This window comes from Zonotrichia albicollis, chromosome 2 (assembly GCF_047830755.1).
Source record: "Zonotrichia albicollis isolate bZonAlb1 chromosome 2, bZonAlb1.hap1, whole genome shotgun sequence".
NCBI classification, from domain to species: domain Eukaryota; kingdom Metazoa; phylum Chordata; class Aves; order Passeriformes; family Passerellidae; genus Zonotrichia; species Zonotrichia albicollis.
In genome coordinates this window covers 16,545,555-16,564,288 of record NC_133820.1, presented here as the reverse complement: position 1 = coordinate 16,564,288, position 18,734 = coordinate 16,545,555, and the positions used below count along the sequence as shown (strand labels likewise).

The 18,734-nt window shown below is 42.8% G+C and overlaps 1 protein-coding gene across 8 annotated transcripts in view; it reads right to left on the bottom strand.

The window, feature by feature from the left end:
- SLC37A1 (solute carrier family 37 member 1) overlaps positions 1–12,752 on the bottom strand; it is a 36,601-nt gene extending 23,849 nt beyond the window's left edge. The window contains exons 1-8 of one of the 8 annotated variants that reach the window (XM_026794713.2): positions 12,588–12,752; positions 11,815–11,963; positions 8,183–8,466; positions 6,464–6,545; positions 5,537–5,657; positions 3,582–3,660; positions 2,659–2,794; positions 1,069–1,145 (exon numbers count right to left, since the gene is read on the bottom strand). In XM_026794713.2, the coding sequence (XP_026650514.2) occupies positions 1,069–1,145; positions 2,659–2,794; positions 3,582–3,660; positions 5,537–5,657; positions 6,464–6,545; positions 8,183–8,238 (551 nt within the window). In that variant the 5' untranslated portion in view covers positions 8,239–8,466; positions 11,815–11,963; positions 12,588–12,752. Of the gene's footprint in view, positions 1–1,068; positions 1,146–2,658; positions 2,795–3,581; positions 3,661–5,536; positions 5,658–6,463; positions 6,546–8,182; positions 8,467–11,814; positions 12,513–12,587 lie in introns of those variants that run through there. The other 7 variants (XM_074534274.1, XM_074534297.1, XM_014268456.3 and 4 more) reach the window with 7 other exon arrangements.
- Between the last annotated feature and the right edge of the window lie 5,982 nt (positions 12,753–18,734).

The following is an 18,734-nucleotide window of genomic DNA, read 5'->3' as shown; positions in this document are numbered from 1 at the left end:
TTTTTCATGGCCTGAAGACAAAATTTAAGAGTTCTGCTCATGTTTCATGGAATTAGAGCAGAATGAAAACAAGGACCAGGTCACTGACATTTAAACCAGAGCCCTACTCACCAGCCCAATATCCTAAAAGTAAAGGATGCTGCTTGTGCACAAAGCAAAGCCTGAATAAATGTATTTATTTTGCACGGAGACCCAATCTTGTTCAATATTATATGACAGACACCATTTCCTGCATTTCCTAATGGAAAATTAGTTTGAGGCTACATCTTTCTAACTATCCTGTGGTTTATATAAAAATCAAATACTGAATTTCAGCACATCCTTCTCTGGAATTGATTAACAACAACGCTCTACATATACAAAGGATGGTACCACAGTAGCATTATTATATGCTACATGCATCAACCATTATCAAAGGCAGTGGGTTTGGCATGCAGCTCTTGCAAAATTTATGGAAAATTACTGTATGGTGTGACAAAACAAGTACCATGAGTGATCACTGAGCAGGATTAATATTAAAAAAACAACAAACCAAGCTAATGATTTAAAGAAGGTGATAAAAAAAGGTTAAATCAGCTGCCATATGTATTTTGTCTTCTAAATTAAATTTTCAAGTTTATGTGTGTTAGAAAAAAAGACATTACACAAAGGTATTTTTTACAGTTATGCCCTGACAACTGTTTTGCAACAAAGAGGAAAACACAGGAAATTTCACATTAAAATGGCATAATAACAGCCTTTACTGAGAGTAGTTTTAGACTGTTTATATTTACAAGAATTATTCTAATACAATTCTGAAATAATTCATCTGAAGAAGAGCTACCACAGAACACTGTTTTGACAGGAGTGAGACAGTTCCAAACCAATATATAAATTAAGCAGCATAACAAAGGAAGCTCCTGTCAAAATTCTAACTGCTTTGTTTCATTAAAAAAAAAAAAAAAAACAAAAACCAAAAAACCAAAAAAACCACAGAAGCCTACAAAAGATATTTAAATAGATATTACAATATCACAGGCAGAATGTATTGATCTGTGCTTCCAAAGCTCTGGATTTTGTATCATTTACCTTCCTTTTCCAAACCAGTTGCCAATACATGTAACGACACTTGGCCAGCCAGTGGTTTGCACCAAGCCATTGGCTATCTGAAAGTATATAAAAAAAATAATAAACAAACATTTTCTGTCATAAACCAGGTTCCTACACAATTCCTCCTGAGTTTTGTATTGGTAAAAGGAAATCTACACAAATAAACTGAATTTAGAAATTTACTGGGGGGTTTTGAAAGCATTTCTTCCCCCCCAACCAAGAAGAAACAAGTTACAAAGTTTTGCAGAGATTCTTCCCTCTACCTCCATCTCTATAATTAGTTTATAATTTAAATCACAGAATACTGTAATTCAGTCACATATTTACCAAAAATCACACTGCTCTGAGCTGCAAAGAGAAGTGAATTCCCCACAGTCAAGCAGCAGCATAACACTTATCTCAACTTGAGCATATGGCAAAGCATGTTTGCAATCAAATAAAGCAGAAAAAAAGACAACTTTAGGGGAGACTGGCTAACTTTAAAATGCTTAGCAGACATCTGTAAATAAACTGAGAGGAGGAATTTAATTTAATATATTCAGGGTGAAGTAAGAACTATTTCAGTCTCCACATTGCACAGAACATTAACTCATCACAACTCCTAAAAAGCTCCCTGTCTACAATTGCACCATAACACAAATATCACAATACAAAACCTCACATGCACAATGAGCATTTGAACATGCAACAGAAACCAAATTCAGTCTACCCAACAAAAACCAAGCTCACTCCACCCAACAAAACCCAATGGAGCTGGTGGTGTGAGATCCCCCTGGAGTTATAGGGCTCACTGAGCACATCCCACAGGGCAGAGACAGTCAGCTCAACCCTAAAGGAGGCATTTCCTGTGGAAAACCCCTGATGCCAGAGGGTTGGGGTTATTAATTAATCACAGATTAATTGGTGACAAGGTTACAGAAGTGCTGTGCCAGGTTAATATCTCTCCATGCCACCTTGCTCACTGCTATGCAGATGTGCCAGAGGTGAGAGTGTTACTACAACCACACAGAAAGCAGCAGTGCAAGGTGCAGACCTGTCCAAAATGGCCCCAGGGCCAACCCTAGCCTGGTCCTGACCTAAATTCCGTTTTAGCCAATGGTAAAAATTCCTGACACCTGATCAGAGCTCAGAAGAATCTCCCACAGTGAACCTGGTTACATAAGCTGCCTGTTCCCAGCCACACCAATGTGGGAGGCTGCTCATCATTAGCAGTGTAAATGGAATTTTCCTGCAGAGAAAGCCAGGATGTGTCACTCAGGTCTTGGCAGACTGACAGAAGTAAACACACTTGTTTCAAAACTCACACTCACTTAAGCTTGCAAAGATCTGATTGCTGATTTGACAAAGAGTGAAACACATTAATTTGCTTTCAACTAAAAAAAACCCCACCATTTTTCAAAAATAAAGCCTGGGGGTGCCCACTCTATCACTTCTGCCTGTCACCAACAAGCTATTCCAGCATTTACATCCTCCCACCCAACCATCACTGTGTGCAAGTGAAAAAACCCCAGTATTACCCTAAACAGCACCATGGGAGGAAGTCAGTGCCTAAATTCACATTGTGCCTACCTGGGCCATGATGTAAAACCAGAGATTGTGCACATTATAGAAATAACCCAATCCAAACATTGCAGTGAAGAGTCCACTGGCCAGCATCCCCCCTGTCAGGTAGTAGCGGATGGGCAGCCGCTCTCCGATGAGGCCACTTGGAATTGGGGAGGAAATAAAGAGAAAAGGCATCATTAAAAATGAGATCACACCCCAAAAGCCTTCATAAATGAAAGATATTTTGTGTTGTTTAAAATTCTGGTTGAGGAGAAGCTTGGCTGGTAATTGCTGCTTGCCTTCACAGCAGCAAAAGAGCAATTTTAGCACTTGACAGGGGAAAAAAGCCCCAACAAAAGCTCATTAATTGCTAAGTTCTGACATCTGCACAAGCATCTTTCAGGGAGACACTCATCTGGAGCATATTCAGAGTCATTTACTTACAGAGTCATTTCCCAATTATGTGTCTCCAGCCATTGAAAGTGAGACTTGTCTCCCTTGCTAACGATTCAAGTCATGAAGGTTCTGGCTTTAGTCAATAAAAAGAATCATCTCCACACAGCAGCTAAGACTGCACACTTGAGGATGGGTTTGGTATTATTCTAGGAGGTGTTGCTCCCATTCTTTGACTAAAGTAAGCCAGGACAATAATTTAAACCCAATCAGTGCAATTTGGAGACTGAGTGGAGATTCACTGACTGACTGATTTACATTCTAGATGAAAAAAAAAAAGACAGGCTAGATTTCAACCTGGAAAATATTCAGCCAAGATTGGTGCAGCTAAAAAGCTTTCTATGTATCAGAGATTGATACCACTGTGGCTCAGAATCATGCTGGTTTTTTTTCCCCCTCAGCAATCAATTTCTCACTCTCCATCAGAACCACACTGCAGTAGGAAAGCACAATATCACAGAAGTCAAATAACAGTAAAGAGAATGGGGTTTTACCTTAAATACATCCCAACTGCATATGCACACAAAAATGAGTAATCCAGAGCTCCCAGTAGCTGTTTGTAGTTGCTCTTATCTAAGAATAGTTTTCAAAACAAATTGTCACTTTAAATGTATTAACTACTTCCCAACCATTTTTACATATAACAAAAATGTCAGTGAATGTGCACTGACATTCAATTTCCAATAGGCACATTCAGACTTCAGCAAACATATTGCCAATGTTTTATTTAACAAAAAAATACCTTCTGCCTCTAAAATATTGGCAGGCCCATGCTAAACTCTACCTTATTTAAAACACCATTTTGGAATAGAAGAAACATCAGTTCTTAGCAAGGTGCCCTTTTCTTAGAGGCCTTAGGCAAAAGACAATCCAAATCCAATTTAACAGACTTGATTAAAAGTGGTGAGATGAGCTGCAAAAGCATGAGGTCCTAACAGTCAGGATGTCTAAAAAAATAAATCCATCATGATAGAGGCTTTTAAACAATCAGCTTAATATTTTTAAATATATTAAGTTATTTAAATATTTTAAATATTATTTTTTTAAATGGGTAAAGCCTTTTGTATTTCATTTTCCAGCTATTCACAAAGCACAGAGAAGTTCTGCTGAAAAAACCCCAGAGTTCTGCCCTGCAGAGCAAACAACCATAATCACACCTAGATGGGAACTGCAGACAGGGCAGAGGCAGCAAAGGGGCTCCACCCTGATGGAAACACCAAGCCAACTCTCAAGGGCCCTGAGCTCATACCCAGACAGTTTTGTGCATTTATTTGCAATAAATTGCCACAATTGCTATTGGCTTTAAGCACAGAGCCACAGATATTAAAACAAATTCCTTCCTCCAGTGTTTTTCTGGCAAAACTCCCAGCTTTGCCAGAAAAACACCTGAAAGAACAAGTCTAAGTGACATTCCAAAGGGGCAGCTTGGCAATAATGCCCATGGAAAAAGGAGGATATTTGGACTAAGAAATCTCCATTTAAAAAAGTCAATCAATATTTCAGACAAACAAACTCAATCCCCCCTTGGTCAAGGGACAAGAAACACTGCCCAGCTTTAAGTGCATCCCACCTGGGGGATTGAATTTTTCCAGCAGCCCCTGCAGCAGGAGTTAATACACTGGATTTTGTCCCCAGAAACCCCAGAGCTCAGATCTTTAATTATCTTTGAAGAGAGCTGGACTTTTTTTTAATTGCTAATTAAAGACTAATTAGAATGTATGGCTACACAGACTGGGGTGGACTGGCACATTGACAGAATGGACTAATCTGCTTCACTGAGGTTTCTGGGAGCAATAAAAGTGTCAAGGAATGATTCAAAGTCTCATTTAAAGTCAAATATGATTAAATTAAAATTTAATCGTCCAGTAGACAAATATTTTTTTTTCTATTCAAGTGAAAGGCCAGGTTCATAAACTATCCAGTAAGTTGTCAAGTCTCTCCTGCAATGAAGTCCCCCCTTTTTCTTCATTAAAATGGAGAGGAATTTATTCCTTCAGGCAGATAAGGACTCTGCAAAGTTCCAATTTAGATAAGAGCCAAGTAATTTCACTTAAAAGATTGCTTGAATTAAACAAGCAAAAAATAATAATGATTGATTTTATTCTTCACCATTTTTCCTAAGCAGACATGTTAAAGACAAAACCCATTTTCTGACTGAAAACTGATCTACTGAAATCATCTCTTAGATATAACAATTAAAATAATATCACTTATTTAAGTGACTTTAAGTAGCAAAAATCATAACGTAAGTCACAACTTCACTTTCTGTGGAGAAACCAGAGAGAACATGGAAAACAAAACACCCCTTCCATGCACGTCCCTCACACTTTAGGAAATAGCTAATTATGAATATGTAATAATTAATAATCTAATCATGAATATCAGCTCATTATTAGGAAAGAAAGACACAAAACCAAAAAAAAAGAAAAAAAAGAAAAACAAGCCTTACCAAATGGCTCCCATCCACACTGAGAGGCATTAAATGGCTTTTTGACAGGCTGGATCTGGGCTGCATATTCTTTGTAGGAGTCAAGTTCAACTTGGCTTGCACAATGCTTATGCAGCTCTCCCTGAAACAGAAAGCACATTTGAAAATGAAAAATTCACTTGTAAAGTGGGGAGTGAAAACTCTCCTACAGCAAGAAATTTAACAATTATAGATTTATGTGTACCTGTGTCAAATCTACCAAAATCTGTAAAACTGTTGGCCATTATTAATTGCTTGGTATTCTACTGGGGGAAGCCACCATTACATGGTTAGGAAAAAAAAATCTACAGTAAATTGTTGTTTCTGACAGTGAAAAATCTTTGAAATTCTGCAGTAACATCAAATACTTTGCCCACTGTTACTCCTCAGTGTTATGCAATACAGCACTGGGGAATTTGGTTGGTGTCTGGCAAGTTATAAACACCCAAGATTAAAATAACAAACCCAGAATTAGAGAACTTGTGTCATCAGCTTCACTGGGAACAGCCACAGGGGTAAAGAAAATGATGACCATGATGCTCAAGAGTACTGGGAACACTTGAAAATGCCAGTGGAATGTTCAACTCATCAGTTATGAGCAACTTTTCTCAACCATAAGAATGCAAACCTCTCAAATATCTCTAATTGGATTCATTCACATGAATGGAGTGCAGGCACAGCTGCTTCCAGCCCCAAACCCAGACTTACATGCAATATTCTAGGTGTGGTCTCACTAAAGTTTATCAAGCAAATATCACTGTGTGCCAGCTTTATCAGTCTCTCATCTTGAAGGCATTTCAAGTTAAAGGTTAACCCTGCCTTTCACAACAGGAAACACTGAGAAAGACAACAACATCCTTGTCTGACAGGAGCAGGAGGATGTTTGAACAAGGACAACACCTCTCTTACCTTCACTATACTGATAGGTTTCCTTGAAAGATGGAAGCTGGCATACAGCAGGAAGGTGAGAGAGAAAATGAAAGCTCTATACCTACAAGAGAAAAGAAAAAAATTTGAAAATTATTTTATTTAGATTTTCTTTTAGCACCAAGTCACACGGAATCATTACACAAGTCACTGATAATATTGGAATAGTGGAAAACAACTATTTTGAGCCCTCCAGCAGCCTGAAGAACAACCCTCTCAGTTATGCTGCTTCCCATCTGCTCTGATGTGGCCTTGGGAGGAGCCTGGTGGCACTTGGGGACAGTGCCCTGAGCCCACAGAGCTGACCTGTGTGGTGTGCACCCCTCCTTTGGGGGCTGTTAAATATCAGCTCAAAGTTATTAAACATCAGCTCAACCCACTGAGAGTCAGACTCCACACCTCCCTGTCTCCTTGGGTTTGGTGGCATTGCTAGGAAATAAGTGATGGATCTCTTAATTGTCAGTTTGGAAATTCCTTCTGTTCTTACTGTTTTTAGGATTTAATTTTACCTTTCTCTAATAGAAATCAGAGGAATAATTTCCAGAGATGGACAATGGGTCTGACACTGGAGCATAAGAACAGAATTGAGCAGCTCTGGGATTGGGAAGGAATTCTCCTTTGTGCCTCACTGGATCCTTGGGTCTTCTCTACAGTTCAGCTGAATTAAAAGTGCATCTTAATTTCACTGTCACTGCAAGAATTAAATAAAGATAATAATCTGATCTATTCTATTCCCTATCTATAGTTTCAGTTGTTTAAGGAGAGGATTTGTGCTTTTAAAAATACTCAAAATGTGTCTCCAGGCTCCTTCTAGCCTTGATGTTAAAATTAACATCTGTAAAGGTAAGTACATATATCCATACAAATATCTGATTATCACACTGCCTACTATAGTCTCTGATCTTTAATTAACTCTTTTCAATAATTTTTTGCCTTATGAACTTCTACATAACCAGGGTCTTGTTTTATAATTCTGGCATATTCACAGGAAAAAAAAAGAGTCATCCCACAAGCAGAGTTATTCACCCTCATGACTGAAAACATCCTCACAAGGGATAAAACTGCAATCATTTTGTTCCTGCTGCTCAGCTAGTGAAAATGTCATAAAATGGCTCAGATGGAAAATGCTTTTTCTTTCATTTGCTATTTTTTTGTTATTCACACACAATTGACTCAGTATTCTATCTCAGGAACCACATGAACTGATGCCATAAAACTTCCAGGATTAGTTTTCCTAATGCAAGGAGGATTTTTGTTTGGTTTTGCTGGGGGGATTTGCTGGTTTTTTTTATTTTTTTTTACTATTGCAGTAGCAAGAACTAAAACTGTAATTGTATAAGTCTGTATCACACTTCAAATTATTGGGGAGAAAAGACACTTCTGGCTAAGAAAAGAAAGCTAATCTTCAGCACTCCTCCCACCCAGGCTCCTGAAAATGCAATTTATTCTCTCAAACACATACCTTGCACAGAAAAGGACAAAAGGCTTTATTCTCTAGCATGCTTGACTAGTAAGGGTTTGTCTGGGTTTCCCAGCAAAATACCTCACTTTTTTTAAGCCAGCAATATTTAATTATCATACAAATGACTGTGTGTTCTTCCTGGATGTATTAAACAATGAGAAAGCAAAAATCCTGAGCAAGGCAGCAGACACAAGCTCACAGTGTGCACAGCAAGGATCACACCAGCACTGCAGACTCACCACTGATCTCGTGAGAATGAAGTGATGAAACGGATCCCAGGAGGAAGCTGAGCCATCTACACCACAGCTGCTGCCAGATTCCAGGGGACACAATTATGGATGTGTGGCAGTGCTATTTGTTCTTCTGGAATTGTGACAAAGATCCCCCAAAGCCTGTGGGTTCCACAAATGTGGAATATCTGCTGCTGAGCTGATCTCCTTGCAGGTTTTTTTTTTCCTTCAGTCACGACGTGGCAAATTCTTCACTCTGCCTTTGTTTACTGCTGATCTTCAAACAAGAGAAGCTGATAAGTAAACAGTCTGGTTGAGTTATTGGGATATTTTCTAATCATAACATTTGAATCAGCAATTATCCATTTCAGAGATAAGTAATTCACACCACTAAACTTCACATTAAAAATGCAGTGGAGAATTTTAAGCCTATATAAATTTCAGCCTTCTCTGATTTTTCTAATTTATAATTTATTTTGAGAGCTTGGCATGGTACAAAGCAGTGGAGACACAAAGGAAAGATGCACTCAGAACTTGAACCAAAGCCAGCTTATATCAGAACACTCAGCTTCTGTCCCAGAATGACTATGAACAGGCAACTCCTCAGCTCACAAAGATCTGTTTGAGCACATCAGGAACATTTATGAGCTTGCAATTTACTCAAGAACGGCTGTAGTGTTTCCAGCCTGGAATGAGAGACTCCTCCAGCTTGAGAGTGGGTGCTGCTGAACAATGCTGCCAGCAAGGCTTGAGCAGCACTCCCTCTTCCATTTCCCTGACCAGTATCAGCATTGAACACAGCTCCACATCATCAGAAAGCCTTGGAAAAGGAAAAAACAAGTTTTTTCACCACCTGAGCTCCCTACACCAGCAAAAGGCAGGACCACTTGTGTCCTCAGAATACAGAGAACAGCGAGACTGTGGTGGTTTGGTTTAAACTCTCACAAAAGTCCCTCCTGTTTGTTCCAACAGGGGCTGAAGCCCCTGGACAATAAAACTCACAGATTTTATTCCAGGTGCTGCAACAGAACTGGCTGCAGTTCAGGTGCAGAGTCAAGTGGCCAAAGGAGCTGTAGGCAAAAGGCGTGACCACAACTCACACAGCAAACCCAGCAGGATCCAGGGATACTCCAGGACCCCACAACCCCTTTGATAGCCCTCTAGGACCCCACAACCCCCCTGGCAGCCCCCAGGACCCCACAACCCTCCTGACAGCCCTCTTTAATGCCAGCCCAAGCCACTGCCATGCTCCTGATGGGAAGCTGGTAGGATTCAGCATGAGCTCTCCTGGTAAACAACAGGAGGTGAGTGAAAGAATGAAAGCACAACTGCCAAACCCGCAGCTGGTGTTCACCTGGGAATTTCAGAGGCTGCCACAGGGCAGGTGAAGGTGTGAGACTCTCATCTTCACTGCCCCATCTTACTACAAAGCTGCTCGTCCTCAGCCAGGTAAGTGACAGCAAACAGGATCTGCCAGGTCCAAGCTGGCAACTTGAAAGCTTCAGCACCCACCCAGGCTTCCTCCCCAGGAACAGATGAACACAACCCCCTCTTTACATAACTGACTATCCCACCAAAAGATCAAGGCTCTGCTCCTTGATGCTAACACATTCTTGTCATACCTCTATTTTTTTCTACAGTGTCCGGGTTCAGCTTGCCACCTTCCTACCCTAAAAGTGAATTGACTTGCTAATCTCGTTTGGCATGTTCTACCCCCTCCCTGGCCCTGAATCAGATTGTGCAATTAATCAAACCCCATAATCATTCCCGCCCTACATGAGTTTCCTATCTGCTCTCTGAGGTTGCTGAGGTTAGAGAAAGTGCAACCCTACCTCCTCCTCCCCTCTCCCAACTCCAGATAAAGATCCCTGCCTCCCTCATTGTGTCAGATTTGTCATCCTACAACCATGGCTCAGGTGCCTGATCCACCAGAAATCCTGCCCTGAAATGCAGCTGATCCAATAGAGAATATTAACTCATTCTGTAGCCATAAAACTGCCACACAGAATAAATCCAAGGCAGCAGGAGCATAAATACAAGGATTAAAAAGTGGGATTGCCCCTTACAGCCACAGCTGGCTAGTCAGGTCAGATTTCAAAATTCCAATTTCAAAACAGCTATTTCTCATCAGTAATCTGTGTTTGGTTGAAATGAGACACAGATAGCTCTGAGTGGGAGAAAAAAGGTAAGGAGAAAAGAGGTTGGCAAAAGTAGCTCACAGCAGGAGTGAAGTTTTCCTCCAGCAGTAACAGATTCATTTCAGGGTGATCCCAAACCCCATTTCTCCTCTCTCACAGTCCTCTCCAAACACCAAAATTATTTCCCCAACCACACCAAGTGAGCTGACAGAAATACCGAGTAGGAAAAAAACCCAAGAAGCCAGCAAAGAACAAACACCTGAGGTCAAACACTTCCTTAAACAGTTCTCTGAAATTATAACAGGACAGGGCAATCATCATTATAGCAAAGCAATTGTTTGGCAGGTTACTATTTAACAGCTCTAGTGCAAGCAGGAAAAGACTTCACACCTCTTACAGAAGGTTTCAGGGCTCAGTGGTCACAGCAGGCTGCACAGCTGTGCACCTGCTGCACAGACTGCACTCACACAGCTCCCAGCAGTGTATCCTCAGGATAAATCCCATCACAAGCATCCCCGTAATTCCCAGCAAAGATGACTGGACTATCAGCAGCACAGTGAGAACTGCAGCCTAACTCTATTTGACAGGGGTTGATTTCATTTTATGTACTGCAGGCACCAACACCTGAGTTCTCATTCACATCTCAATAACTTGTTTCTGTCTCTGCATATTTCTAAGTTCCTCTGACATTCATGTGCATTTTAATAAACATAAAATATATCCTCCAGATGATGCCTTAAGATTTAACTTTCAACTGCACTAGTACAGAATTTTATATAAAGTGTTAGCAAGTGATTTGAGAGAAAAATATTCTCCTCCAACCCAAGAACCATTGCAGCTTCAGGTCCAAAAAGTACAAAGTAAATTGTAAATCGAAAAGTATATAGAAAATTGTATATCAAAAAGTATATAGCAAATTGAAGAGATCGATCTGGGAGGATGGGACTGCATAACCTGAAGCTGTAATTGTAACAATTAACCCCAATATGGAAATGGACCAAAACTTACAAAAGTGTGAAAACTCGTGGCCATCTTGGGTGTAGTCTTAGCCAGGCTCTTGTACTGCCCAAGGTGTATCCTTTGAAGGCCTTTTTTATAAATCCCTATTTTATTCCTTTAACACTGTCTAGCCTCTGTTCTAGGTAGCCTCTCAAGGCATCACACATAAGCAAAGAAATTTGTGGCAATAAAAATATGTGATAGCAGGTTGCAAATTTCACCTTTTATTGGGGATTAAAGCAGATTTTAAAAACCAAGCTATACTTCAGAAATTACACTAATAAGCTACAGCATACAACCAGTAGTTCATCAATACAATTTTTTATATTTCAGTTTTAGTGATGAAGCCCAAGGACAACGTCCCTTTAGATTACTCAAACTTGTTTTACATTCTTTCATTTTCAGCAACTATTTCTGCCAACAGCGAAACCAACCCTCCACTTCCTCCTTGCTGTACTTCAGTGCACAAAGCCATTCCCGTATTTACTTTAAAACCACATTTACCTTTCACACTTGCTATTGCTCCTTCTCTGCAGCGGCTGAAGCATTCCTTCCTCCCTATTTCAGGAAAGCAGGAGCGGCTTTTTCCCCCTGCAAACACGGCACAGGCGGGCTCAGCTGTGCTGGGCAGGCAGGGGAAGGTCCTGCCGGGGCTGAGATGAATTCTGTCAATGTCTGTGCAGACACCGGGTTACCAAACCCTCCCCGGGGTGCCCTTAAGGGCTCACAACGCCCTCGCACACAAGCGGATGCAAATTGCGCTTAATACCCGGCAGTTCTGCACCTGAGCCAGAAGCTGCCAAATCCATCACCCTGGCGCCTTAAATAGCGGAGAAGGAATAAATTCCTTCTATTTAATACAGGGAGGGAAAGGTTCACTGTGCTTAGGGACCCGCAGAGCGATCAGGGCGGCTCCAACCATCCCAAAGGTCAAGGGCAGCGGAGTCGGGGAAGGGACAGGCACCGCCTTCCCCCGGGACCCACGGGCAGGGCACGGCCGGGCTCTGTCCCTGTCCCTGTCCCACCGCAGCCCCGCGGTGCCACCCCCCAACCGAGCAGCGCCTTCCCGTCTAGCAGGATGGGGGCTCCGGGGAAAAACAAACGGGAGAAAAGCAGACAAAAGGCGGCGGAGTGACAGAACTCCCGAGCCCGCGGCCGCCGCTCCTCAGCCCGGCCCGGCCCGGCCGCCGTTCCCGAGCGGCCCCGCGGCCCTGGTGCCGCCCCCGCTCCGCCCCCGCCGCGGGCTCGGCAGGTGCGCGGTCGCCCGCACTACCTACCCCGGGCCGCTGCTCCCGGCACCGCCGCTGCCTCCTCCTCCCGTCTTCCTCCTCCTCCGGCTGCCAGCCTGCCGGGCCGGGCGCGGCTGCGGATCGCCGCCCGCCGCCGGAGCTGCGCGCCGGGACCCGGCGGCCTCGGCCCCTCCCGCCATGGAGGAGGAGCCTGCGGAGCGAAGCCTCGGCTGTGGGGAGAGCCGTGCCCGCAGGTCAGGGAGGTGATCTTGCCCCTATGATTACACCAGGTGAGGCGCCTCTGGGGTGCTGTGTCCAGGTCTGGGCTCTGAACGACAAGAGAGATGTGGAGCTCCTGTAGCGGCTCTAGCGGAGGCGAAGATGAAGGGACTGGAGCATCTCTGTGTTGAGGAAAGGCTCTGAGAGCTGGGGATGTTCAGCCAAGAAGATGAAGGTACTGGAGCATCTCTGCAATGAGGAAAGGCTGTGGAAGCAGGGGATGTTCAGCCTCTAAGGAGATAACTCTAAGGGGACCTCATTAATGTGTATACATATTGAAAGAAGTGTATAAAGAGGATGGATCTAGGCTCTGTTGATGCTGAGCAACAGAACAAGAGGAATGGGCAGGAACTGATGCCCAGGAAGTTCCACCTGAACAGTGACTGAGCACTGGGACAGATTGTCCAGAGAGGGTGTGGATGAATATCTGGATATCTGAATATCTGTCTCCTTACTGGAGATACTCCAGAACCATCTGGACACATTCCTGTGCCATGTCCACCAGGCAGGTTGGACCTGTGACTCACTGTGTTCCCTTCCAGCCTGACCATTCTGTGATTGTGAGCTGCTGTCCCCGGCCTCTGGCAGGGCCCCAGCTCTCCCTTGTCCTGCCAGAGAGGGGAAAGATGCTCCCTTGTACCTGCTGTCCTCATCTGTCACCCCAGCAGCCTCTTCTACTCCAGGTGCTCCAGAGAGGTGGCTGGACCCCTCTGCAGCCCCAGCCTGGGCAGTGTGCACAGATGTCTCGGGGCCTCTAGCTTGTCAGAGTGACCCCGAGAAATGTTCAAAAGTCTCTTTTCCCAGCCTGGCGCTTGAAGAAGGAGTCAGGGCTCTTCATTTCTCAGTCTCAAGGTTGTTTATTGTTTCTTATCTGTAAAATTCTTTAATTCTTTCTCCTGTCCTGCCAAGGTCCATCCACCAGGACAGTTCCAGGCACTCTGCCTGCCCTGGGGCAGTGTTATGTCTTTATACTAAAAACTATATATACAATGTTTATAATTACTTTCCAATACCTATCACCAATGTTAGACAGTGAGCTTCTACTCTAAACCAATCTAAAAGTGCCAACATCACAGCAGAAGATGAAGGCCAAGAAGAAGAAGAGAAAGGCTGGACATGCCCAGATCCCTCCATCTTGCCTCCTGAATCCCCATTCTAAAAAACCCCAAAATCTACTTTTCCACTCCGTGATAAATTCACTATCATTCTACTTAATTTGTCGTGGCTTGCAGATCTTCATATAAGGTTGGTAACTTGCTCCATGGGTCATAATCAAACCCACAGGCACCTTGGGCTCTGTGCCAGGGTCTCTGAACCCCCTGGCAGGGGTCTTGGCTGCTCTGGACAGCCAGAGGGGTGTCCTGAGTTCTGACACAGGTGCTTCCCTGCAGCACTGTCAGACACACGGGAAGGTATTCCTGGTGCCAAGCAGTCACAGATCATCTGAAAGCTGAGGGAAACATTCAGCAGGACTACATTAAAGAAGAAAGAATACATTTACTTTAGTTATCTCCTAGTTTCCTCATCCTGCAGTGTTTCAGAAACCCTATATCAAAGGTCAATTTATGTATATAAACACACACTTTCTGCTGCAGGTGTATTTCTTCATCATGACCACCTCACCACAGCAAAAAACCCTGTGCTATTTCCTTCATCCAAGACTGAATAGCTGCTAAAGTTACCTCATGCAGGTTTAAATTTATCTGTGTAAGTCTGCCCTTGCAGAGCACCATGTCCCTGACATATGACCCCTTAAGGCCCTCACTGAAGTGTCTGATGTTGTTTCCTTTTCCCTCTCATCTTGCACTGCCTGTGCTGGGAGTACCAAGAAAAGAAACTCTGACTCCCAGTGTGATGTTCCTTAGGCTCCAAACATCAAACACTTAGACATGTGCTCAGCTTTGCTCCATGATCCCAGGGTACCTTTCCTTCACCTCCTCCCAGGCAGTAAAGGAACTTTTCACCCTTATTTTCACATTTGCAGAATCAGGGTCTCAGAGTGTTACCTGAACCATTGCAAACACCCATGGGTGCTGTAAAATCTGCTGCTTTAAAGCTTGTTGCTGGCAAGTATTGATTCCATCTTTCTTGCTGAGATTTTTAACATGTGAATCAGAGATTTAAAAAAAAACCCTGTTTCTCCAAGTGCTACAAATGTCCTACTTGGAAAGTTAATGCACTGCTCTTAATTATCACAATCTTACCTTCTGAGGAGATGATTTTCAGGAATGGTGTGGCTGCATTTCTGCACCAGCACCAGAAGGAACCCAGGCACTGCCTATTCAGACTGGCGCACAGACACAAAAACAAATTAAAAAAAGAGAAAATAAGACACAAGAAAAAAGATTTGTCTTCCTACAGCAGAAAAGGTCAGACCTGTCACAGTGCATCTGTATACATCGTTAGCCATGCCAAATTATCACAAAAACTATTAATCATCATGTGAAATCCTCATTTTAAAAAAATTGCTGTTGCCTTGGCCCTTTTTTAACTCCTTAAAGAATTTAACCTTGCTTTAGTACCTTATTCTGTTACAAGCAGCTTGCAAAAAGCATGAACCAAACAGCCTTAGAAAACCGTGATATTTTTCATACTTAAAGTAGAAACTGCATCTCCCATTCAAATAAATGTTTCCTGTAATCCATTCCCCTGGCATCAGTGAAACCTGCTGGCTGCCACACTTGGCATAGCTGCTGTCTTTGTTATGCCAGCCTGCATCACAACTGCCAGAAGCCATGAAATAAGTGAAATACAGAGAGAGGCGGAAGCAGGAGCTGGTGATGCTGGTTGCACAACAACCTCACAGAGAGGCCAGACGTTGGGGAAAGATAAAAGCAAATCAAAATGCTTAAAAAAAACAGGACACACACTCACATACAAGGAAATAAACAGGGATTCGATCCAGCGAAGTGCAAAGGACCAAAACAGGCCAAAACTAAGCTCGCAGATGCTGCAAAAGCACGGGAAAAAGTCAAGGAGAAAGACTCAGCTTGGAGGGGAAGATATGAGCGACATGCTATGGAAAATTCATTTTCTTTCGGTAAGGGAAACGGAATCTTGCAACTCCGAAAAGAAAGGCTTAGAAATACTCTGGAAAGGAGATAGGATCAAATGAAATGCAATTGAAAAAAACCCAGAAAATCGGCAGATTTAGTATCTTCAACAAATGGTGTGTGAGGAAGTGAGTTGTAGAGCAAAGGACCAAAACATGCCCAAACGAAGCTCACAGAAGTTGCAAAAGCAGGGGAAAATGTCGAGGAGGAAGACACAACCTGGAAGAGAAGATATGAGGGACATGGCAAGGATACTTAAAGAAAAAAAAAAATAAATTTCCCAGAGTTAAGCCAATAAAAAGGCAGGCCATATGCCATCCATTGCAGGGACATGCACCAAAGCTTGCGCAAACTGAACCATGCTGAAGGCCAAAACAGTAAAGAAGAACTTACAAACGCTCTGGAAAGGAGATGCCATCAAAGGGACAGCAATTGGAGGAGAAAAAAAGAAAATTTTGGAAATTTTGTGACTACAAGGAAATGGACCGGGATTCTATCCAACACAATGCAAAGGACCAAAACGGGCCAAAACAAAGCAGGCAGATGCTTCAAAACCAGGGGAAAAAGTCAAGGAGGAAGACTCAGCTTGGAGGGGAAGATATGAGGGACATGCTATGGATAGTCAAAAAAAGAAAAAAACATTTTTGCAAAGTCAAAGCCATGCAAAGGCATGCCATGCCATCAAGTGCAGGGACATGCACCAAAGCTTGCCCAAATTGATGCGCGCTCAAGGCCAAAACAGAAAAGAAGGACTTACAAACGCTCTGGAATGGAGATACCATCCAAGGAACTGCAATTGGAGGAGAAAAAAAAAAAATTTTGGAAATTTTGTGACTACAAGGAAATGGACCGGGCTTCAATGCAACCCAGTGCAAAGGACCAAAACGGGCCAAAACTAAGTTTGCAGATGCTGCAAAGGCAGGGCAAAAAGTCAAGGAGGAAGACTGAGCCTGGAGGGGAAGATATGAGGGACATGCTATGGATAGTCAAAAAAAGAAAAAAAAAATTTTTGCAACCTCAAAGCCATGAAAAGCCATGGCATGCCATCAAGTGCAGGGACATGCACCAAAGATTCCCCTCTTGGTCCCCATTGAAATCGCAAGATTCCGTTTCCCTTCCCCAAAGGAAATTTCATTTCCTTTCTGGAAGGGAAACGGAATCTTGCGACCCTGAAAAGAAAGCCTTACAAACACTCTGGAAAGGAGATAGGATCAAATGAACTGCAATGGAAAAAATCCGGCAAAATCGGCAGATTTGGTTTCTTCCAGAGATGGTCTGTTAGGAATTAGGTTGCAGTGCAAAAGACCAACACATGCCAAAACGAAGCTGACAGAAGCTGTAAAAGAAGGGGAAAAAGTCGAGGAGGAAGACACAACTTGGAGGGGAAGATATGAGGGACATGGCAAGGATACTTAAAAAAAAAAAAAACCCAAACTTTCCCAAAGTGAAGCCCATAAAAAAGCAGGCCATATGCCATCCATTGCAGGGACATGCACCAAAGCTTGCCCAAATTGATCCCCGCTGAAGGCCAAAACAGAAAAGAAGAACTTACAAACGCTCTGGAATGGAGATACCATCCAAAAAACTACAATTGGAGGAGAAAAAAAAAAATTTTGGAAATTTTGTGACTACAAGGAAATGGACCGGGATTCAATGCAACCCAGTGCAAAGGACCAAAACGGGCCAAAACTAAGTTTGCAGATGCTGCAAAAGCAGGGGAAAAAGTCAAGGAGGAAGACTCAGCCTGGAGGGGAAGATATGAGGGACATGCTATGGATAGTCCAAAAAAGAAAAAAAAAATTTTTGCAACCTCAAAGCCATGCAAAGGCATGGCTATGCCATCAAGTGCAGGGACATGCACCAAAGATTCCCCTCTTGATCCCCATTGAAATCGCAAGATTCCGTTTCCCTTCCCGGAAGGAAATTTCATTTCCTTTCTGGAAATTAAACGGAATCTTGCGACCCCGAAAAGAAAGCCTTACAAACACTCTGGAAAGGAGATAGGATCAAGTGAACTGCAATCGAAAAAATCCGGCAAAATCGGCAGATTTGGTCTCTTCCAGAGATGGTCTGTTAGGAATTAGGTTGCAGTGCAAAAGACCAACACATGCCAAAACGATGCTGACAGAAGCTGTAAAAGAAGGGGAAAAAGTCGAGGAGGAAGACACAACTTGGAGGGGAAGATATGAGGGACATGCTATGGATAGTCCAAAAAAGAAAAAAAAAATTTTCGCAACCTCAAAGCCATGCAAAGGCATGGCTATGCCATCAAGTGCAGGGACATGCACCAAAGATTCCCCTCTTGGTCCCCATTGAAATCGCAAGATTCCGTTTCCCTTCCCGAAAGGAAATTTCATTTCATTTCATTTCATTTCATTTCATTTCATTTCATTTCATTTCATTTCAAAAATTTCCCAGAGGCAAGCCGATAAAAACGTAGGCCATATGCCATCAAGTGCAGGGACATGCACCAAAGCTTGCCCAAACTGATCCCCGCTGAAGGCCAAAACCGAAAAGAAGGACTTACAAACGCTCTGGAATGGAGATACCATCAAAGGAACAGCAATTGGAGGAGAAAAAAGAAATTTTGTGACTACAACTTTTAAATAACTTGTTTAATCTAGAGCCTCGCTGGAAAAACAAACAAATCACACTTTGCAAGTTGTTTTCCAGAAGGATACACAATTGAAGGGTTTGGTCCAGGGAATTGTTGTGTTGGGTAAAAAGTGTGCCAGTGGTTTGGCTTTTTAAGCCCTGGCAGTGTTTGTGCCAGAGGAAATAGAAAAGGATGAGTTCTTGTCTAGAAAAGCAAACAGAAGTGAAGGTGTATGAGTTGGCAGATGCTTTCATTTGCTTGGGATGG